Source organism: Cricetulus griseus, chromosome 4 (assembly GCF_003668045.3).
Source record: "Cricetulus griseus strain 17A/GY chromosome 4, alternate assembly CriGri-PICRH-1.0, whole genome shotgun sequence".
Taxonomy (NCBI): Eukaryota; Metazoa; Chordata; class Mammalia; order Rodentia; family Cricetidae; genus Cricetulus; species Cricetulus griseus.
The window spans coordinates 1,975,358-1,998,213 of NC_048597.1; the positions used below are offsets into that span (position 1 = coordinate 1,975,358).

The 22,856-nt window shown below is 44.4% G+C and overlaps 2 protein-coding genes across 4 annotated transcripts in view; both read left to right on the forward strand.

The window, feature by feature from the left end:
- The window catches only part of Brwd1 (bromodomain and WD repeat domain containing 1), an 82,403-nt gene extending 70,412 nt beyond the window's left edge, over positions 1–11,991 (forward strand). For 2 of the 3 annotated variants that reach the window (XM_027415683.2, XM_027415684.2), the window contains one exon: positions 12–7,594. In XM_027415683.2, the coding sequence (XP_027271484.1) occupies positions 12–1,183 (1,172 nt within the window). In that variant the 3' untranslated portion in view covers positions 1,184–7,594. Of the gene's footprint in view, positions 1–11; positions 7,595–9,631 lie in introns of those variants that run through there. The other variant, XM_027415685.2, reaches the window with a different exon arrangement.
- An 826-nt stretch (positions 11,992–12,817) lies between these two features.
- The window catches only part of Psmg1 (proteasome assembly chaperone 1), a 20,904-nt gene continuing 10,865 nt past the window's right edge, over positions 12,818–22,856 (forward strand). The window contains exons 1-6 of the mRNA XM_027415686.2: positions 12,818–13,002; positions 14,785–14,891; positions 16,631–16,782; positions 17,398–17,460; positions 19,504–19,702; positions 20,927–21,063. Of these exons, the coding sequence (XP_027271487.1) occupies positions 12,866–13,002; positions 14,785–14,891; positions 16,631–16,782; positions 17,398–17,460; positions 19,504–19,702; positions 20,927–21,063 (795 nt within the window). The 5' untranslated portion in view covers positions 12,818–12,865. The remainder of the gene's footprint in view (positions 13,003–14,784; positions 14,892–16,630; positions 16,783–17,397; positions 17,461–19,503; positions 19,703–20,926; positions 21,064–22,856) is intronic.

Sequence of the window (22,856 nt, forward strand, 5' to 3'; positions counted from 1 at the left end):
TTAATTTTTAGATTCTCTATCTCGAGAGAATGGACAAAGCAGAAAACTGTCCCGGAAAAGGGCCTGTTCCAGTGACTCGGAAAGCAGTCCACAAGTGATGAAGAAGTCACCCAAAGACAAGACCAGTCTCCTGAGGATTACGAGAAGTGCCCATGTGGCTGCTGATAAAATCAAGTTCACAAGTAATGCAGAAAATGTTGCCTTGGAAACTGTGTGTACTCGAAGCAGAAGGAGAAGGAAAAAGCCCATCCGATTTGCTTGTACCGCAGCAAAGAAGGTGGTGAGTGGTGAAGAGAAACATGCCCACTGTGAAGTGGCCAATGCTCAGCCCGCCTGCAGTAGCAAGCTCCCTGAGTCTGAACCCCTGGGCAGTGCTGCAAATGCCAGTCATCAGTCCATGAGTGCAGACCTGGGTTCTGAAGGGGATTCCAGTTCTGAGCATGCAGGGAGCACACACAAGACGAATAGGGATAGTGTGGGCACAGGCATGCCTCCTGAAGCCCGAAGCTCCTCTGCTGGCCCTTCTCGGAAAGATCCCACAAGCCATGCCCCAGATAGTGAGATTAGCTTGTCTTCTGAGTCCGTGTTGGCCCAAAAAGCTACCACAGAGAATAACTTTGAAGAAGACCTGAATTATGGGTTGCGAAGGTGGAATGGCAGAAGACTGAGGACGTATGGGAAAGCCCCTTTCAACAGGACAGCACAAGTGACTCACAGTATGCAGGTGTCAGCAGAGGCTGGGGTGAAGAGGAGAGTGCATCCTGAGTTAGACCTTGTGGACATCCCTGGACAACCGGAGAGTTCAGTGTGTGTACCTGACACCAGTCCCAAATCGTCAGATTCAGGATCAGCAACTGAATCCGATATTGACTGTACTGACAACACAAAAACCCAGAGGAGGAGAAAAAGGAAAGGAAAAACAAAAGTGGTTAGAAAAGGTAAAACCTTTACATCCAACCTGTCTAAAAGTGCAAGATATCAAAGACAGAGTAAATGTCCTAGGTTAAATGTGGATGACAATGACTGGGAGGATTTGGACTATGCAAAAGCTAAAAGAGTTGTTCGGCGCTCAAAAATAAGAACGAGAAATCAGGGTAGGAGAACGGTGAGGTACCATGATGGGGAAGACGACAGAAGCATAGAGAATGCTCTGGAACTCAGTGACCGCACCTTACGACCTTGAGAGCCAGCGTGCTCGCCTGACTGACTGGAATGTATTGTGAAAGCTGGCTTACAATTCAGGGAATATATTTATATTTTTCTATGAAAAGTTTGTGAATGTGACTAAATCATGACTGTTATTTTTATTTGCACTTGCTGGTTTTTGAAGCAGCATTCAGCACAGGTGCCAAAATACGCTTCATTTTGGGGGCAGATCTACTTCTGACAGTATTGAGTACGCACAGCAAGAGTTAAACACTACCCAAACCAGTGAGCATTACTTTGTAAGAACAGTGTCACGTAGTTGTTTTCTGAATTTGTCCAGAGGTGGTAGTTTCTAAACCCCTGCCATGTAGTAGGAGAAAAGTCCATGTGACCTATGTTTACAAAATCTGGGTAAATATTATGTGCATACTGACATTATAATCATGGCAAATGTAACCATGATTACCAGGCAAGGCACCCACCACTTTTCTTTGTTTTTTTTTTCCCCCCCTGGAGACTTGAGTAGAATACATTATGCCCACATCTGGTCATTTTTAACATGGCTTCCACTTTCCTTTCCAAATGCTTGTTGGGTCTTACTCTTTTCTTTTTAAGGAAAACCTGATGACTTTAATGTTTAAAAACTTGAATTTATAAAGTGCTGGTAAATTTTACATGCTTGGAGTGCATATTTTAAAGGTCTAAGTTGAGAGCATAGTTACAGTGTTTTCTTTTAGGGTATTCACTGACAAATTGTTACTTGGTTTTGTCCAAGACTTAATTTCCATTAGGATTTACCAAATTCTTGGTCTTCCATAATCTTACTCTGAAGTAGAGAGGTTTGTGTGCCTTAGATTTAGGGAAAGTGTTCTTTAATAAGAGAGCACAGGGCTAATGGGATTTCAGTTCTATGTAGATTTTCCTTGTCAAAACTAGAGTTACGAGTGCAATTGTGAATCTTACCTATGTAGGAAAAGAGTTGGATGTCAGTCTACACCCTTTGCTGGGACACCTGAGTGTATCTTTACTAGTAGCCTCTAACGTGAGGAACTCATGTATGGGGTGCAGTGATTTTGAAGTCATTTGCAAGTTGAAACATCACCCTGGGTAACATAGTATACTTTTTTGAGCCAGGCTCTTTTCTTTGGTGGGTTGATTGTTTCTGATCTACTGTAGGTAGCTCTTCCCAGTGGGTTTTCCTTTGAGTTTCCGTGAGCAAAAGGGATGCTGTGGTTTACACACCTTCAGAAGATTTTTGGCCTTGATTTCCTCCCATTTCCCTGAGGTGGGAGGTAAGGAAGAGCATCTCGTAGAGAATATTCTTCAGTGTCTTGGTTCCATTTGACATGGTAGGCAGGACCCCTCTGTTCTCATGCAGGAGATAGGAGCGTTTTGGATGTTTCCAGTGGTAGTTGGTAGGTACTGTTTCTCAGGGTAGAGAACTCTCCACAACACAGTGGGAGGTAAGATGCTTTCTGTAGAGATCTTAGTAGATATAAGATTACTGTTGTCTTTGACTATTGACCTGAAATATATGTGATTCCTGTTAGATCCCTTAGGATTTTAGCTCCATGTTTACCATTATCTGCAAAAAGGCACCCAGAATCCATAAATAAATAGGAAGTGCATTCATGCATAAATTCTTTTAGATAGCTTGGGTTTTATACACAGAACTGTTCTCAGTTTTAGAGTAAATTTTAACTGATTGTTGATTGGCTAGTCAGACAGTTCTTTCTACCTCCCCCCCTCCTCCCCCCACACTACCACCCCATTCTTTTTGGTCCAATTGTGTAGAAGCAGTATTGTGGTTTCATCAGATTAAGTTCCATCAGGGAACAGAAAATGGATCTGATGACCTTGGGTGTGATTGACAATGGCTCTCAACTTGTGATGTCAAGATACGAGGGCTTTTGAGGAGGTGTTTTTGTTGGGTTTTTGCTTTTCGTTTTTTCTTTTTGGTTATGGTGCTATTTCTGACATTTAACTTTGAATATGTGACACACTCCTAAGTACCAGTAAGGATAAGTAATAAATGATAGTTGAAATGTTTACACTGAGCACTAGGTGTTTGGGACGCGCAGGGATTTAACGCACAGATGTACTTTAATGCTTAGGACCAGTCTGTCCTTTTGAGCAGTTGGAAGGTGAATGTGAGCTGGTCCAGCAGTCCGTGCTCTGGCTTCTTTCTGTAGCACTTGAAGTGTGTAGTGGCATATATGCAAAAGTAGCCCCTCCCCTCAGTTCTGTATGTCAGAGTCCTATGACTTTATTCACTTAGGAATTTTTAAAGAAGTTTGAAGTATTTAGGTTTGATTTTTTTTTTTTTACTTCTTTTGAAAGATTAATATCATCAAACATATTAAGAAAGATTTAAAAGGATCCCCCCCCATATCTTATTTTAAAAAGGTGTACTGACAATGTGTAGTAATTTATGAATAAAAAGAAAATGTATCCCATTTTCAGGTAATTCCTAGGGTGGTCCTTGTTTTATTTTTTAAAGTGGAAAATTTCTGATCAAATAATGCCTGAAGTTAGTGTGATCCTGGGAATTGTGGTACAGCAGTTAATGGTTTGTTCCAAGTTGCAGCACAAAGGCTGCTTCTGTGTAATGAAGATGCACCCACAGGGGAAGTTGGTTTTGAATAAGACATGTTTTTAAAAAGCACTTCACTTCCTGGGAAACCAGTGCAAAAGGTTTATGAAATAGGTCCACACAATACCACCAGAAGGTTGCACTGTCCAAACAGTAAGGTGTGCCACTCAGCTTTTTCCCGCCTTGATGACTCTTTCAGGGTAATAATGGGTTCACACTATACTCCAAGTTTCTGTGGTAGTCTCTTTTCCTAAATCACTGTACTGTATGGTATAAAAATTGAATTGGATCTTAGTTTCTTCTGCCAGTACCAGTTGAATTTGATTGTGTCAGCTGGAAAAAAAAAAAAAAAGACTTCTGAGGTTTGTAAATCAGTAGAGTGCAAACATTAAAGACGCATGCGATTGCTTTCTTTTCCTTCCCTGTCCGTTGCGTTGATTCTGCTAGGAACATTCAAAGGCCCCACAAGGTCCATGAAGCCAGTGCCTTGAGTTTTCCCCTAGTGCGGTGGAGTGTAAAGGAGCCTTGTGACTTCTGGAGTTAGACCCTCACCTTTGCTGTGGAGAGCAGGAAGCAATAAGAGCAGAAACACCAACCAGCACTGTAATGGTTTAAGTCCATGGGCCCAGTGTTTTGTAGCATATGGACCAAACCAAATTTGTTTGGGCTGGGGGCGGGGAATAAGACAGTGTGGATGAGATCTATCTAACTAGGTTAGTGTCACTAATGGAAGGACTGAAGAGTGAAGAATATAATGCTGGGGGCTGCACTGTCTTTTCTTACACGATAACATTTTAAAATTCTTACAAGTGTTCCCAAGGACACCCAGGAATTTTCAAAATTAAAGAGCTATTGTTTTAACAGTTTCTTGTATAACCTACAAAGCTTGTGTCTGACATATTTTCACATTGGTAGGAAAATTACCCCTTTAACAGGCATCTTCTCCTCAAGGCTTGTGTCTGACATATCACATTGGTAGGAAAATTACCCCTTTAACAGGCATCTTCTCCTCAAGGCTTATCTTGTGGATTTGTTGGTCAGAGTCCCAAAGTCTTGGCTCCCACAGTCCCACTCTTTTGTTGTTGACAGTGTGTCTAGATAGTGGGGCAAGACTTGAGAGTCTCCACTGATTTTTGATTTTTTTTTTTTTTTTTTTGAGACAGGGTTTCTGTGTTGTTTTGGAGGCTGTCCTGGAACTCTCTCTCTTGTAGACCAGGCTGGTTTCGAACTCAAAGAGATCCACCTGCCTCTGCCTCCCAAATGCTGGGATTAAAGGCGTGCACCACCAGCAGACCACTGAGAATATGTTAAAGACAAGTTTATTATTATCAATTATTATTATTAAGCCCTTTAATTTTTATATTTCAAGTTTTCAATTATTTTATATGTATGTGCTTTGCCTGCATGTATGTCTGCGCCAAGTGTGCCACAGGAGGGTGGGTGTCAGATTCTCAGGGACTGGAGTTAGTACAGATGGTTGTGAGCAGCCCTGTGGGTTCTGGGAATTGAATCTAGATCCTCTAGAAGAGCAGCCAGTGTTCTAAACTGCTGAGCCTTTTCTACAGCCCTTTTTGAGACACAATTTTCTCGAAATACGTAGTATTGACTGGCCTGGAACACACAGAAATCCATTTGCCTTTGCCTCCCCAGTGCTGGGATTAAAGGCTGAACTACCATGTGCAGCTTACTGTAAAGCCTTTGAATTGGCAAAGCAGTGACAATCTTAACTGTCCTGACTTTAACGTGTTAAAGTTATAGGCTGGCCTGGACTCTGGTGGCACCACCTCCACCCCTTACTCACACAAGTAGTTTAGACGTTTGTCTGGTTTTTAAGGTTGAAAGAGTTTTGATTTCTAAGCCTAAGTCTATCCTTGGGTTTGTGCTGTGGTTCATCTGCAATACTCCTCTGCCAGTCATCATGGGACTTGTTTGGTGGCAGATGGGCAGATCTTTGGTTCCAATGGGCAGATCTTGAAAGTTTCCCCCCACATACTAAAAAAAACAAAAACAAGAACAGTACCTGGGGTGCAACTCAAGGTCTTGCTCATAGTCGGCTAAAATGAGATTTTTAAACATTTTCTCAAGTGAGAAAATGTGGCTGCTACAGTATCAGCAAGCTAGAGGGTCTTTAAACCCTGAAGGAGCTTGGCTTCCCTGACCTTTGTCAGGGGTTTCCACCCCTGCCTGCAGACAGCTGTGGCCTACAGGTCTGTTAGTGTACGGGGAGCTCTGTGTGTCACTCAGCCTGAAATACTGGATCCTCCTGACAGGTAGTTTGTAATGCTGAGAAATTTCTGGAAAAATAACAATCACCAATGATGATGCTACCAGTTCTCAAATAATGAGGCACAGCTGTGCAGTGATGAGCTCGTTTAGATGTAGTTGCAAAGAAAAGCCAAGTTGTGTTGGTCGCTGGACAGTCACTGAAGTGCTGACAAGCTGGCTCAGTTGCTTCAGGCCATCTCTTGTCCTGCTCAGAAGAAACCACTGCACCATCGCAGCCTTCCTACAGAACAGGAAGTGGGGCCTAATCACAGCAGGATGCTTTGTATCAGCTAGAGGAATGGCAGTTTACTGGGTGTTTCTGGAAGTGCCTGCTTTGCAGGGTGAAAAGTGCAGTCAAGAGAGTAGTCTCTTCAGATGTGGCAGGGTTTTGGTTGAAGACTGGCTAGAGAGGTAAATGTTTACAACTGTGGGGAACTCACTGTGGAGTCACTGTCCAACAGCCACAGCCTGCAGGAACACCAGTGACACATAGAACAGATAATTTGCATTTTGAGTTGGACATCCCTTATTTTTGTCAAATTTGTTTTAAATACTTCAAGTAAGAGATGTTGGCCAGATGAACATTTTCAAATGCTTTCACAGTAATGACTTTCACTTTGGACTTACGAAGAGAAGCTAGCTGTACATTTGGGATTTGAAAATTCTTGACTAGTGGAGACCAGGGAGTAATGTTTTAAGCCAGAACAGCTCTGGCCGTATCCAGTGTTTCTCCTTACCACAGACCATTTTAGAACCCAGACCCTTGGGTTAGCAGTCATAAGGTAAAGTGTTGGTTACTACTGTAAATATGAGCTTGAGACTGCAGAGAGGAGAGTTTTCAGGAAACAGTAATGCCCAATGGTACTCTGAGATAGCCCTGAAGGGTAGTGATGCAAGACCACCAGGGACAGTGGAGCTTGCATTAATCCATTGTTATTCTGCACCGAGTGGCAGCCTAACACTCAATTTGTAGTTCCATATAATTGTGTATTTTTCTTTTTATTGTATTTGTGTCTACAGTGTTGTGTCTGGGCGCACATGCCATGCTGTGTGGAAGTCCGAGGATAGTTTCTGGTGCAGGTTCATTTTGTGTTTGCATGGGCTGCACAGATGGGAGTTGCTGTAACTCCAGGCTTGTGCAGCAAAGCACGTTTAACCACAAAGCCATTTTGCCAGCCCTCTTGTTTCATAGATAACCAAATACGGTATTCCCTGGCTCACAGCGATGTGCTTAGTGTTGGCAAGTGAGTGCTTGAAGAATTCTCCATGCAGCCACTTGCCTTGCTCATTTTTTTTTTTTTCTTTTTTTTCTTTTTGGTTTTTCGAGACAGGGTTTCTCTGTGTTGCTTTGGAGACTGTCCTGGAACTTGATCTGTAGACCAGGCTGGCCTCGAACTCAACAGAGATCCACCTGCCTCTAACGGGATTAAAGGTGTGAGCCACCTCATGTTGTCTTTTCTTCGGAATTCAGTTTGTTCACCTTTAAACTTGGCGTTATCATCTGGAGTTGCTGTAGAGGAGTTCTATATTTTACCCTACTTAGGTCTGCTTTAAAAAGTTATTTGGGTTGGAAATAAACATTGAAATATCTCTTGAGTTTTTTTTTTTTTTCATTCACAAACTGCATAGGTTCTTCCATCACACCTTAGAAGAGCTAACTATTGTAAGTCATTTTCTTATGAAGAGATTTTTAGTAGTGATGGGGTTCTTAATACACACATTACTGGGAATGAACTAGTTGTCTCAGTTTTCTTAGTATGCACATGGTGTAGTTAGTTGACTGATACTAGTAAAATTCTTACGAGGTGTGTGTTTCCCCTTAATTTTGCTATATTTTAAAACTGTGCTTGCATATTATATATTTATATCCTAGTATTTGCTCAGCCTGGTATTTGGTATTGATTGCTGGAGACACAGCTTGTAATTTTTCAGTTTCTAAGCAAGTCCTCTGAAGGTAAAAACACTTTCCATAGAGTCCAGTTAAAGAGCATGCTCCTGGGGTTGTGTGCCACATTAGCTTAGTGAAAGCACTTGTTACACGAGGAAGCTCAAAGTTGCTTTGAGGGAAATGTCTATTTTGGAAGAGTTTGTGGATGTTGGAGAAAGCAAAGCTTTGAGGTCAGAGGTTTAGGGCTCTACTTTTCCTCATTTCACATCACACAGATGTCCCCTACCACAGCTCTGTGTGTGTGTGTGTGTTTGTGAGTGTGTGTGTGAGTGTGTGTGTGTGTGTGTTTGTGTGTGAGTGCTTGAGTGTGTGAGTGCGTGTGTGTGTGTGTGTGTGTGTGTGTGAGTGCGTGTGTGTGAGTGTGTGTGTGAGTGTGTGTGTGAGTGTGTGTGAGTGCGTGTGTGTGAGTGCGTGTGTGTGCGCGTGTGTGTGAGCGTGTGTGCGCGTGTGTGCGTGTGTGCGTGTGTGTGTGAGCGTGTGTGCGTGTGTGTGTGTGTGTGTGTGTGTGTGTGTGTGTGTGTGTGTGTGTGTGTGCGCGCGCGCGCCTGTGGAGGCTAGAAAGTGGTTGGTGACTTGGATAAACACCCAGGCCAAGCTTGCTTGGTAACAGTACATGACCAAAACGCTGGCATCTTCTCAGATTTATTAATAAACGCTGCCAAGTCTCTTCTCTTGATGCCTGCCTGTTACTTCGATGATTTACAGTCTGTATCACTCTGCCATCACATTCCCACCTGGGCTGTTTTGCCAACCTTTAAGGTTTTACTTCCCATAGATGCAAGGCTAGTTATCAGAGCCCTAAACCCTAGCCAACAGCAGACACACCCAGTTGACACAGCACTTGAAATCTGAAGTGTCTTTGATACTCTGCAAAAAGATTTGCACTCCCCTGTATGGCAGGCAACTCGGCTCTTCACCCACCCTTAAAGGCTGCCCAGTTCTGCGAAAGGATCTGCCTCTTCAGTGGGCTTTCTGTCCAGCTCAGGTTCTGATAAACGCTTTCACAATATTTAGCTCATCAAAATGCACTTTCTCAAAAGAATCCTTCCCTGAGTGCACAGGACAGGTGCCACACACACACACACACACACACACACACACACACACACGGAAGGCTTCATCTGCCATAATCTAGTTCAGAAGTGTGAGCGTCAGTCTTCCCAGTGTGTAAAGTGTTTTCTAATGGTGCAAATAAATTAGGGTGGAGGCCACACTAAACTTCATAGTCAGTGCGGTTTGTTTGTGTAACCAGCTCAGCCACTTAAATACTTGAATAAAGGAAACCCTGGTCTTGTGTATCTTGAGCCCTTGAAGTCAGTAGTCAGGATGGTGGGTCTCTCCTAGGGTGGGAGTTATGTCAGAGGCATTAAATATTTCAAAATAGTTTGAAGGAGGCTTAGAAATGAAGCCTGGAAATTGAAACATGTGGTTTATTCTTTCAATCTAGATGTTTGAAAGTGGTGCCCGGTGAGTAGCTCTATAAAGCTGAAGGTACTTGTCATTTTTGCAAGCTGTTCCTCATAGGGAAGCAAATGGACGTCCTACTGTGTGTCAAGCCAGCTTTTTAATTGTCCATAATTAAGTCTGGAGAGTCATTCAGGGCTGTTGTTGAGGAATATACATAGTGCAGTTTTATGACAAGATTTTTGTATTTACATGAATTTTCACTCATTTTTCAGAATCTGTTTGTAAAGACAGAAAACCCAATACAAAAATGAGGCCATGTATGCATAATGAGAAGGACGCAGTGCAGATGCGTAGTGTACCTGAGAAAGCCCCCCGCAGATGTGCTGCTGTTGCTGCAAATAAAATAATGAGTAACCTAAAAGAAACAGTCTCAGGACCAGAGCATGTCTGGATTAGGAGGAGCAGCAGGAAACTGCCCCATCGACAAGCTGCTGCAGTGGCCAAGAAAAAGTTACTGAGTGTCTATAAAGAGGATGCTGCAACCATGCATTCAGAGAATGAAAAGGAGCTAGAAGATAGTAGCAAAGCGTTTTCTCTCAGGCGGTTCAGATCCTGGAAAGAAAAAGCCCATCCATGACTGAGATAGAAAGGGTACCTGGGAAGGAATGTCAGCCCCTCCAATGCCTGTGGTGCAGTCCACTCCCAGCCCTAAGCCGTCCTGCACCTTCGCAACAATTTTCTAACCATCACTACTCTGGGTCTAAGTGGGATGAAGGCTTCCAGTCGGCCCCACACAGAACAGCAGAGGGTGACCCCGGGAGGTGGTAGGTGTGGGCTAAGTAGTCAGAAGGCAGAAGGGCCCTTTCTGTAAAGCAAAGGCATGGCATAGCTTGTTTAGAGGAAACAAGTGTATGGGATATGTGGGGGAAACTGATAAACTGTCCAAATCTGAATTGGATGCTAACTGTAAAGTTAACCCTCACAGTTTGAAAATTAGGCCATTTCCAAAGGAGGCTTCAATGCACCTATACTAGTGCTGATTAACTGGATCTAGTTCCTGTAATGTACATCCCTGGGAACCAAACCCAGAAAGGGGGTGGGGGGAGGCAATGCTGGGATGTTACTGACTTCGGAAGAGGAGTGTTGGGAAGACAGTCATTAATGTCTTATTTATAACATTGGAATTCATACTGAATGATAACCACCTGGTATAATTCAGGGAATATATTTTTCTAAGAAAGCTCTGAAAGTGACTATTACACTTTTTATTTCTTCTACGTAGCAGCAAAGATTGAAGAGGCCAGACTTGTAAGTCAGAAAATAGAACAAGACCCAAACAGTTATCTCTTTAGGTGATGCAGTTAAAATCCTATTTATTACATTTCTCTCTATTGCACCTTAAGAGCTAGAAATTAGAGCCAGACCTTTAATCTCAGCACTTGGGAGGGAGAGGCAGGTGGATTTCTGTGAGTTCGAGATCAGTCTGGTATACAAAGCAAGTTCCAGGATAGTCTTGGCTATTACACAGAGAAACCCTGTCTTGACCCTCCCCCCCCCCAAAAAAAAAGAAAATTGAACACTGCAAGTTCATTAGTTTCATCAACAAGCCAGTGGCAGGAATTGACCTCCATGTGGGCTTTGGTAGTTAGTGTGAGAATCTGGTCATTGTGCTACAAATGCTTTGCCTACAGTGTGGACTTTAGTTTGTTGTTCATGGCTATTTGTTGACATTAAGGTCACCAGATGTGGCCTGTGAATGTACTGACAACTCTTTTTAACAGGTTACTGGAGAGACTGTTCCCAGTTTGTTTTTCTAATTAAAAATAGCTGTAATCATTAAACATAATTAGCATGTGAGAATCAAAAAAAAAAAAAAAGAATGGAACCTAGGGGTTTGTATTTTTTTCATTAACAGTAATGCACATTTTCTACTTACATGTATGGCCTAAGTGTCTAGATTACTTGAGAATCTTGTTTGTGGTTGCATGTCTGATTAAAACATGTTATTTTTGTACCTTAATTTGAAATAATCTTCAGTATGTTTCAACTAGCAGAGGCTAGCAAGGGAAAAATTTCTAATGAACTGATTTTTAGGTGCTTGGGTTTGACTTATTTATTTTTGAGGTTTAATGAAATCTTTAAATGTTCAGTAACAAATGCATACTTACTGGGTATATTATGTCCTCAAGAAATGCCAGGAAATGAAAATGCTTCAGTGGTATGAAGACATGTGAATTTTCAATGTGGATTGAAGGTCGAATTTACAATTTGCTGTGGTAGGACTAATTTCTGTTGCCATCCTATCCTGTTCAGCGTTTCATAATGGAACCCCTTTCTGGTCTAACATTTATTTAATTGGAACATATTTTTTATTTACCCTTTTAAATGTTTGGTGTCTTTATTGTGACTGCATGGAGTAAGCTTTTTTAAAAAACTTACAGCTCTTGTAAAATTGCGCTTGGAAGTGTATGCAGAATTTAAAGCATGGCCAATGAGCCACCACGTCTATACGGCTTACAATCATGTTTCAGATTTCTGTTAACGGTTTTTTCATGATGTGATTGAGAAGTTGAATATCTCGCGGGCAGAATAATACCTTAAGAAAAATGCAAAGAGAAAGCCATGCACCAGATTCACCTTTTTACTTTTCATTCTGTAGTTCACGGATGCCAACTAACCCTCGAGGCTTTGTGTCTTAAGACACCATAGAGGCAATCTTGTATGCGTGGTATAGCTATATATAAAAAGTTCTATTTTGCATTAATGTGGTTTTTTATTAAGTGAGTTTTTTTTTTAAGGTATGTATGTTACAATTGACCCACTTGTTTGCAATGAACTTTGAGCATTGTTTTCCTACACTGTGAGAGATTTTAAGCAACTTTGTTTTTTTGATTATTTTAAAAGATCCCCCTGATCCCCAAGTATTTACCCAAAGGTGGTTGTGGGCAGTGCAAGCAATTGTCCCCCCGCCGCCCCATTTCCTCCCTTGTGAATCTAGAATGTGTGTTTGTTTCTCACGGAGGGAAGGAGGTTTCCTTTCCCCGCCCTCGCGGTTGCCCTCTTCTCTCTCGTGGGAACCATTCGGTGAAGCTTTTTGCTTCCCGGGACACAAACCAGAACCACCGTTTTGCTTGTCAGCGGAAGGTCACAGAAATAGAAAACACGGAACCAGAGTTAAAAGCCGCCAGGGTTTTGGAAGTCGAGCCTCCTGTTTCCGCTCGTGTCCTGTGGATCCCTGGCAGCCACCAGCCCCAGGGATGAGGAGCGGCCCGGGAGGGTCCGGCCCGCCCCGCCGGGGAGGAGGCTGAGCCGGCTTCCGCTCCCCAGCTGCCCCGCCGTCCCCCTCGTCCCGGGCTCCCACCGATCACGGTTCCTCGGCGGACCGGAAGCTGGAGGGCCGGGGGCGTGGCCCCCCGTGCGGGGGCGTGATGGGAGGGCGTGACGTCTAGGGGGCGTGGCCAGGGCGGGCGCGCAGGCGCCGTCTGGCGGCGCGGTGCTGAGGCGCCATGGCGGCCACGTTCTTCGGTGAGGTGGTGAAGGCGCCGTGCCGAGCCGGGACGGAGGAGGAGGAAGAGGAGGAAGAGCAGAACAGGCGGGACACGCCGGAGGACCGCGAGGTCCGGCGGCGGCTGGCGCGGAAGAGGTCAGGCTCCGGGAAGGCCTCCCCGCGGGGCCGGGCCGGGCCGGGCGAGCGCCCGGCGTTCTCGCGGGGACACCGGCTCCCCCTCGTCGCTCCGTCCCTCTCTCCCTCTCTCCGTCCCTCTCTCCCTCCACCCCACACTGCGTGCCAGCCGCAAGTCCCGGGTGTTCCACAGCTCCCCAGACACAGAGACGAGGTCACGCCGGCCCCCTAGCCTCGCTTTTAGCACATTGGTTTCCTTCCAGTTACGGCATTTCCCGCTACCTGCTCCTAGGCATGCGGTTTTCATTCGTATGCGTCTATGTCGTGTGTGTGCGTGGATGCATGCGTGTGTATGTATGTATGTGTGCGTGGATGCATGCGTGTGTATGTATGTATGTGTGTGTGTGTGCATGCGTGTGTATGTATGTATGTGTATGTGTGTGTGCGTGTATGCATGCGTGTGTGTGTGTGTGTGTGTGCGCGTGTGTGTGCGCGTGTGTGTGCGTGTATGCATGCATGTGTATGTATGTATGTGTGCGTGGATGCATGCGTGTGTATGTATGTATGTGTGCGTGGATGCATGCGTGTGTATGTATGTATGTGTGCGTGTATGCATGCGTGTGTATGTATGTGTGCGTGTGTGCATGCGTGTGTATGTATGTATGCGTGTGTGTATGCATGCGTGTGTATGTATGTATGTGTGTGTATGTGTGTGTGTGCATGTATGCATGCGTGTGTATGTATGCGTGTGTGTGTGTGTGTGTGTGTGTGTGTGTGTGTGTGCATGTGCGTGCGTGCGTGCGTGCGTGCGTGTGTACACAGGCTGAAGCTGGATGCCCTGTGGCGCTTTCCACCTCTCCCTGAAACCAGAGCTCACTGTTTTTCCACACTGGCTGGCACCCAAGCCCAGGGGATTCTCCCGTTTCCCTAGCCCCCTGCCTCCTGCCCCCTGCGGCTTCTGGGTGAGTTCAGCGATCACAACTTGGGCCCTCAAGCACCTTCCCAACACAGAGTATGCTAACAGCCCTTTTTCAGCGTCATGCCAGGCCACAGTCAAATTCACCTAGTTTTGTCAGATACACTGTTTCCCCGGTGGTCTGTGGCTACCACAGACTCTTTTGGCAGTTCATTTGCAGCAGTCCCCCTCATCTTTCACTCCTGCTGCGAGTCCTGATTCGTCTGGGGGTGTTCTCCTGCAGTCACTGAACATGTACCCTCCCCACCTCCACTGGCCACAGCTAAACGTGTGAACATGTGTTGGGAGTCTTGGTCACTTTCTGGCTAACCACATGCTGGCAGGACTGTTGGAATTGCTTTTAGGCTCTTTGGGCTCTGTCTGGCTCATGGGGGTGCTGGCATGGGTGTGTCAGGTGGACAGGATGAAGTTTGTTTTCAGTGCTTTTACCCATTGATTGTCCTCGAGCAGTGATTTCCAGAGTCTGCGCTTTCCTTACGATGGTAGTGGGTATACTATAAAAAGGGTGTATCTTACCCATTCATAAGGACACTCTAATCTAATGCCATTTATCCGTCTACCCACCCATCCATCCACCTATATCTTTCACCTGTCCATTTATCCATCCACTCATGTGTATATGTGTATGCCGCACCTGTCATCTATCTAAATAAACGGCACGTATGTACACCCATCAGTTTCTCCTCTGTCCACCAATTTATGCATCCGTCTCTATATAGCATCTAGTTGTCATTTATCTCTTAATCAGTCTGTCATCCCCCTGTCTACCACTTATCTCTCACAGTGTGATAGCGGTTGTAGTGATGTTTAGTTTTGTTTCTTGTTAGGGAGGTGAAGCTTCTCCAAAGACAGACAAAAACTCCTCTGGAGGTTGCCCTGCTAGAAAAGCAGTCCTGCTCCGAGTTTATAATTGCTGTGGGGAGTAACGCAGCAGGTAAGTCCAGCGCCAGGACTAGACAGACGTGCTGTTGTTGAAAGAATGGGCTAAGAGGGCACTTGTTTCCATTTAATTCCATGTGTTGATATTTTAAAAAGGTCACAACATGCCGGGGGTGGTGGTGCATGCCTTAAATCCCAGCACTCAGGAGGCAGAGGTAGGAGGATTACTGTGAGTTCAAGGCCAGCCTGGTCTACAGAGCTAGTTCCAGGACAGCCAGGATTGTTACACAGAGAAACCCTGTCTCAAAACAAAACAAAGCAAGGCAAAGCAAGACATCAATCACAACAGTGCTGGGCATGTGGCTCAGGTGGTAAAGTGTTTGCCTACCATGCGCAAGACCCTGGGTTCAATCCCCAGCACCATATTAATTGGGCAGTCTGAGCACTCAGGAGGCAGAGACAGTAGACAAGATTGTGAAGAAATTTCAAGTCCGACCTGGGCTCCGTGAAGCCGTCTTAAAAAGTCAGTAATTTTATTTCAAGTAAAGTAGATTGCATGCTCTTCCCATCTTTGTAATAAACATAAATGAGATTTAAAGGAAATATGCTTAGCTTCAGAATTACAGCCCAAGGCCCCATTTTTCAGTCTTTCGTGGTGTCTAGTGGTGTAGTATTAATTGTTTTGGAGCACTTCAGTTCTAAGGTCTTTGAATGCATTTATTGACCTGGTAGGTTCAAGGTAAAGTGGTGTGGGTTTAGTTGGAACATCGTTGTGTGTCAGTACATGTGGAGACCTTTGTAATTTCAGTGGGTTTGTGAGCTCTGAGTGCGTTTGGGAACTATAGTTAAGAGCCCTTGCTCTTGTAAGGTAGGCATAGTACTTAGAGATTGTGTAAGTAAGCAGTAGGCAGCTGTTCACCCATTATGTAAAGGTTTGCTGGCCCAAGATTGATTGGGACAAGGTTTCTCCGTGTAGTCCTTAGTGTTGGCTGTCTTGGAACTCTCTGTAGACCAGGCTGGCCTTGAACTCAGAGATCCGCCTGCCTCTGCCTCCTGAGTGCTGGGATTAAAGGTGTGAACCACCATGCCCAGCTTTTAGTTTTTTTTTTTTTGAGGTCTAATGCTTTAGAAGAGTGTTAGGATGTGAGACTGGTACAAAGTCCCTGCACACAGCTATCATTCCACTCCCTGGTTGTAATATCGTCTGGAAAGCGCAGCGCAGTGCAGGCTTTCATTCCTTGGCCTCAGGTTTTCTTTGCTCCTAAGTGGGCCAGTTACACCAGTGGTTCTCAGCCTGTGGACCACACCCCTTTAGGGGTCAAATAACCCTTCCACAGGGCTGCATAGCAGATACTTACATAACAATTCATAACAGAAAAAATACAATTAGGTAGTAGCTGTGGTGGGGGATCACCATAACATGAGGAACTGTGTTAAAGGTTTGCAGCATTACACTCATTAGACAGTTTTTACTTTTTTATTTCTTAGAGATTTTTGAAAGGTTTAATTATGTGTATATGTCTGTGTGTGGTTTTGCTCAGCGGCATAGGCTAGAGGAGGACATCAGAGCCCCTAGAGCCAGGACTGTCGACAGTTGTGTGTCACCAGGGGTGGGTGCTGGGAACCAAACTCTGAGGCTTGACAAGAGCAGTTACTTGCTCTGCACTGTCTCTCCAGCCCCCAGTTAGATGGTTTTGAATGAGTTTCAGCTCTAAACTCTGGGGTGATGAGTAGGAGATGCAGTTTGCATAGCCAGACACCAAGTTACAAATTATGAACATTTTTCCCCCACAGCGTTTTTGTCATCGTTTGTCATGAATTCAGGAGTCTGGAAAGAGGTCGGCTGTGCTAAGCTCTGGAATGAGTGGTGCAGAACAGCAGACACTGTCCATCTGTCCCCCACAGACGCTTTCTGTGTGTTTTATCAGCTGAAATCAAATCCCTCGGTATGTGGGACTTCACTTAATAGTCTTAAAATATAGTCAAGTCATGTAGTCATGAGTCCTTGATAGTTGATAGACACTGTAGGATCGCAGGTGCCAGGGCTCTCCTTTGCCACTCTGTCCTCGTATTCTTTGTCTTGACAGGAATTTCTAATGGTCTCACTAGATTTCAGGCCTAACTCTTAGAGTCAGCAAAGTGATAAACCGCTGTGTTATCGTCTGTTGCTGTAACAGATGCCTGAAATATTCAGTTTATAGGGAGGAAAGGTTGATTTGGGCTTGGAGATTTCCACGCTCCAGTGCACAAGTTGGGCAGACCCTTTGCCTTCAGTGATTCTGGGTGGGGAGGGTGGTGCTTTGTGGCGGGAGTGTATGGGAGCAGCCCAGCTGAATACAAGGTGGGAGGCAGAAGAGTAAGGGATGAGTGCCACAGTCTCTTTCAAGGGCATGCTGCTAATGAGCCGAAGACTCTGGGCACTTTAAGTGAACACATGGGCCTTTGGGGGGTCTTTGGCCCCACAGAGCAGTGTCAGTCACTGACATTTACACGTGCTCATATGATGACAGGGCCAGATGTGTCTACATTTTACTTGAAAACTCTTGAAATTCCCCTTTCAGGTTTTTCTTTGTCAGTGTAGTTGCTACATTGCTGAAGATCAACAGTTCCAGTGGCTGGAAAAGGTAAGAGGAAGAAAGCCAGTGTGTGGTCTGTTCTTACTTCCAGTGAGTTTAATTTTAGTATCTGTGTGTACCTGTTTGAAAGCACTTGGACTTCTTAAAAACATTCATTAAATTATCAGTGTACTACATTAAATGAAGGGTTGTTTGGAAAGCTCTGCATACTTCTCTTAGATTATATGCATATAATCAGGGTACATGGCATATTTTTCTGGGGAGAAGATTGAAGTGTTTAATTTTACTTTTAAATTGTGCAGGATGCTGGTTATATAAAAATACTACCCCAGTACTATAGTAAAAAAAAAATGAACACATTCTAGACTTGAAGAAATACAAAAGTAGGCACTTTTAAAAGAATCTATTTTATGTGTATGAGGGCATCAGATCCCCCTGTGAAACTGTAGTCACTAATGGTTGAGTTGCCATCTGGGTCCTGGGAACCAAACCCAGGTCCTCTGCAAGAATAACAAGTTCTCTGAACATCCAAGCTATCTTTCTAGTCCACAGCTTACACATTTTTAAAGCAAAGTTTTTTTTTTTCCACTTTATTTATTTGTTTATTTATTTATTTATTTATTTATTTTCTTTTTTGAGATTCTTTCTCAGAAGCCCAGGCTGGCCCTGAACTAGAATTCTTCTGCTCCAGCCTCAGTACCGAGATTATAGGCATCTGCTACCACTTGCGGGTGAAAGCAAAGTTTTTAATCCATGTTGTTCTTAGGAGTATTCTTTGTAAACACTTGCTGTGTTAGTGACAGTCAAATCCTCATAATGACACAACCTGACAGTTGTCAAGTACTGTGGGTACCAGACCAGAACTATTACAGGAAGAAAGTTAAATCATGCTGTGATTTTTTTCTCTTAAATGGATATGCACAGTAGCAAGTTTGCAAGAGGTAATGTTTTTTAGCATTTATTTACAAGTTGTGTTGTAGTGAAATTAATCATGTAAATCATTTGTGATACCTGATACAGGACTTCATTATTGGCTCTAGCTATTTTCTCATTTCATAAAGTATTTCAGACAAGTCAGACATGATGGCACACACTTGTATTAGTCACTTTTGTTGTTGTGAAAAAATACATCAACAAAAAGCAAAGTGGAGGAGAAAATGGTTTATTTTGTTTTACGCTTCCAGAGGACACAGTCTCTCCTGGTGGGAAACTCGTGGCAGCAGAAAGGCATGGTGGCAGGAGCAGGAGGTTGGCTGGTCACATTTTTATCCTCACACAGGAGGTACACAGCAGATAGGATTGGGGCCAGTCATAAACCATCAAAGTCTACCCAGGGACTACCTCCCCAAGGCTGTGCCTTCTGAATGTCCTGTAGTCTCCCCAAACAGCACTGCCAACTGAAGACCAAGTGGTCATGGAGTATCTTGTAAAGCCAGCTTTGCGGAGGCCATCGTAGGAGGGCCATGAGCTTGAGGCCAGCATTGGTTACTTAAGAGGCAGACAGACAGATAAAAACAGAGGAAAAAAAACTTAAAAAAAAAAAAAAGAAGAAAAGAAAATAGTTTGGGCAAATATAGTATCTTAGAAATCCTTTCTTTTAAAAAAAATGGCTGCTTTCATTGTTGTTTGTTGTTCCTTTTGCCATGAATTTAAGTAAAAGATAGAAGGATTGTTGATGACCTGTGAGATCCACACCCTGCAGTGGGAATTTGAGATCACACTACAGTTGTAGTAACACCAAAATTGAATTGCCAAGGACCATTGCTCAGGTGTCCTCAGTGGCAGGTGAGGGAGGATATTGTGTGTGCTCTTGTGACTTTACTCAGGGTGACAGTCCTAGGGCCACTGTTGTTCTTTTGTTCTGAGCCACGATCTCTGCACTAGTTTACGTCACATGGTCCTTTGGCAGTGCCATTCTCAGTTTAGAGACAAGAAAATGACTTGGAAGATTGTTTAGCTAGACCTCAGAGCCATAGTCACAGGGATGCACTCTGCACCCTGTCCAGCCCAGTGCTTCCAGGAGGTGAGGCACTGGAGCAGTGTTTCTGGTGAGGAAAGATTAAGTTTAACGTAAAATCCATGTTCTCTCAGGTCTTTGGCTCCCATCCCAGGAAGAACATGCTGGTAACCATTCTCACGTGCCGACACGTCACAGAGTATAAAACCTCTGAGTCTACCTGCAGCCTTCCTTCTCCTTTCCTGAGAGCCCTAAAGACTCAGAAGTTCAAGGACCCTGTCTGCTGCCCACTGCTGGAACAGCCGAACATTGTGCACGACCTGCCTGCAGCAGGTGGGGCCAAAAGTTGCCACCTTTACCCTTTGTCACAGGCTCTGTTGATGACTTTTGCTTTCACTGGTAAACTTTTTGAAGAATAGTAGTTCATTGCCGTTGGTCCTTTGTGTCTGTACTTGCATGTTCTGGATACTCGGTGTGACAGCAGGTTAGATACTTTTTCTGTTTGGGATTCTGCAATCTCAGAGTGGAACCCAGTGCTAGACGCATATTATGGGTATGTGGAAATTGGCAATTTTAATTATCAATGTCAGAAGTTTTGGATGTTGAAGCTTGGTTGTTACTCTTTTGGTTTTTTTGTTTTGTTTTTTGTTTGTTTGTTTGTTTTTTAGAGACAGGGTTTCTCTGTGTAGCCCTGGCTGTCCTGGAACTTGCTCTGTAAACCTGGCTAGCCTCAAACTTGGAGATCCTCCTGCCTCTGCTTCCTGAATGCTGGAATTAGAGGTGCACATCGTTACTGCCTGGCTTGGTTGTTACTTTTTTATTTTTTTACATTTTTTATCATGCCACTTACATATGAATTACTTCTCTTGTGACAGAATGCCTAGCAGAAGTGGTTTATGGGAGGAAGGATTTTTCTGCTTACAGTTGCAGGGACACATTCCATCATGGTGGGAAAACATGGCAGCAGGAGCTGAGGTCACTGGCCTCGCTACATCTGCTGTCAGGAAGTGGAACAAGGGGACGCTCATGATTGTTTAGTCCAGACCCCAGCCTTCGAAATTGTGGCACCACACTTAGGGGGGTCTGCCCGCCTCAGTTAACCTAATGGATAAGCCCTCAGACATTCCAGAGGCTTGTCTCCTGGGTAATTGTAGTCCCTGTCAGGTTGATACCAGTAACCATCATACTGCCGTTCACACATAGTATGTCAGAATGAATTGATATTTGTTTTCAATGGTTCATATTTCGTAGTATGTAGTTTTTGTTAAATGCATTTTTAAGCATGCTTTACCTTTTGTGTTTAGTATGAGAAAAGTATATTCTCTTTGTATGTACCTCCCTGAAGTGGCCAGTATTCTGATACATTAGTTCTTACGGTTGTGATAGGATGTTTAGGAAATGCAAAATAAAGATAATATTAAATGAGTCAACATGGCAATGGATCCCTTGATTAAAAGGCAGAAAGTTGACTTTTCTAAACCAGCTTTTATTATTTGAGAGTGTTTCAGTTAAAAACCACGTCACAGGAAGCCAGCATCTTCCTTTATGTGTTTGCAGTTCTGAGCTACTGTCAAGTGTGGAGAATCCCCGCAGTTCTGTATCTGTGCTACACGGATGTGATGAAGTTGGACCTGGTCACCGTGGAAGCTTTTAAGCCTGTGCTGTCTTCCAGTAGCTTGGAGTGCTTGGTGAAGGTGAGGTGGCAGTACTCTCCCCTTGACAGCTGACTTGTCACAGTGAATGGGTGATGGTGGGGCTGCAGGGCACCCTAACCCTGAGCGGTGTGCCGGGAGCTTCCCAGTGCGGCACTTAGCATTGGCTGTTCCCCTGTGTTTCGGGTGCTGTGTGCTGTGGTGACTGCGTTGGTCCTGGTGTAGGTTACTGCACTGTGGTAATCTCATCTGTGCTTATGGAGAGAGAGATGTATTGAGCCATCCCGATTGGTTGTTTTTACTCTTTACTCTTGCTCTTTTGGGGGGCCCACAACCCAGCTCCCAAATGAATCACACGCGGAGGCTTATTCTTACTTAGAAGTGCCTGGCCTTAACTTGGCTTGTTTCTGGCCAGCTTTCCTTAACTTAAATTACTCCATCTACCTTTTGCCTCTGGACTTTTTCCTTTTCATACTTCTATAACCTTACTTTGACTCTGACTCTGTACCTGGCTGTGTGGCTGGCCCCTTCTCTTCTCACCCCTTCCTCCCTTCCCAGATTTCTCCTCTTTATTCTCATTGCCTGCCAGCCCTGCCTATCCTGTCTCCTGCCTCACTATTGGCTGTTCTTAGACCAATCAGGTGTTTCAGAAGGTGAAGTAACACAGCTGTACATAGTTAAACAAATGCAACATTCTATCTTTGCATCATTAAATAAATGTAAATGTAACACACTTTAAAATAATATTCTACAGCAAGTTCCTGCAACTAGTTAATTTGTAGTTTTTTTATTTTTTAAAGATTGATTTACTGTTTTTTATTTATGTGTGTGTGCCTGTGGGAGTTTATATATACCACAGGCATGCAAGTGCCTGTGGATGGAGGCCAGAGTGCATTGGATCCTGGAGCCTAAGTTACAGATGGTTGTGAGCCACTGATCTATCTGGGTGCTGGGAATCGAACCCAGGTCCTCTGCAAGAGCAGTAAGTGCTGTTGAGTTGTTTCAAATTTAGCTTCTCTTTAGTGGGTTTGTGTGTCCAGCCAGCTGTGTCCCTGAGGGCAGGCAAGGGCTATTTGTTTCATCTGTGGATAGTGTTCTCAATAAACATCTAACTTGTTTTGAGATTAAAAATCTTTTGTCATATCAATTTGAAATAAACTTTTAGTTTAAATCACGTTTTAAAGTTCCAATATCTGCCTTCATGATAAGGCCTTGTGGCAGGTGGGAGGATCACTGTGGAGAGTGCCTTTTTTTGTTTGAGTTAGTGTTTCACCATGCTGCCCAGGCTGGCTCCTCCCAGAGGCGTGTGCCACCATGCTTCGTTGAGTACTGTTTTCTTCTTAAATAATTTAGTGTGTGGGTGTGGGCATGTGTGGGCATGAGGTGTGAAGTGTGGGTGTGTGTGGGTGTGAGGTGTGGACTGTGTGTGGGTGTGTGAGGTGTGTGTGAGGTGTGTGTGGGTGTGGGGTGTGAGGTGTGGGTGTGAGGTGTGGGTGTGTGTGAGGTGTGAGGTGTGTGTGAGGTGTGGGTGTGTGTGAGGTGTGGGTGTGTGTGAGGTGTGAGGTGTGAAGTGTGTGTGGGTGTGAGGTGTGGGTGTGTGTGAGGTGTGAGGTGTGGGTGTGTGTGAGGTATGAGGTGTGGGTGTGTGTGAGGTGTGGGTGTGTGTGGGTGTGAGGTGTGGACTGTGTGTGGGTGTGAGGTGTGGGTGTGTGTGAGGTGTGAGGTGTGTGTGAGGTGTGGGCGTGTGTGGGTGTGAGGTGTGGGTGAGGTGTGGGCATGTGTGAGGTGTGGGTGTGTGTGAGGTGTGAGGTGTGTGTGAGGTGTGGGTGTGTGTG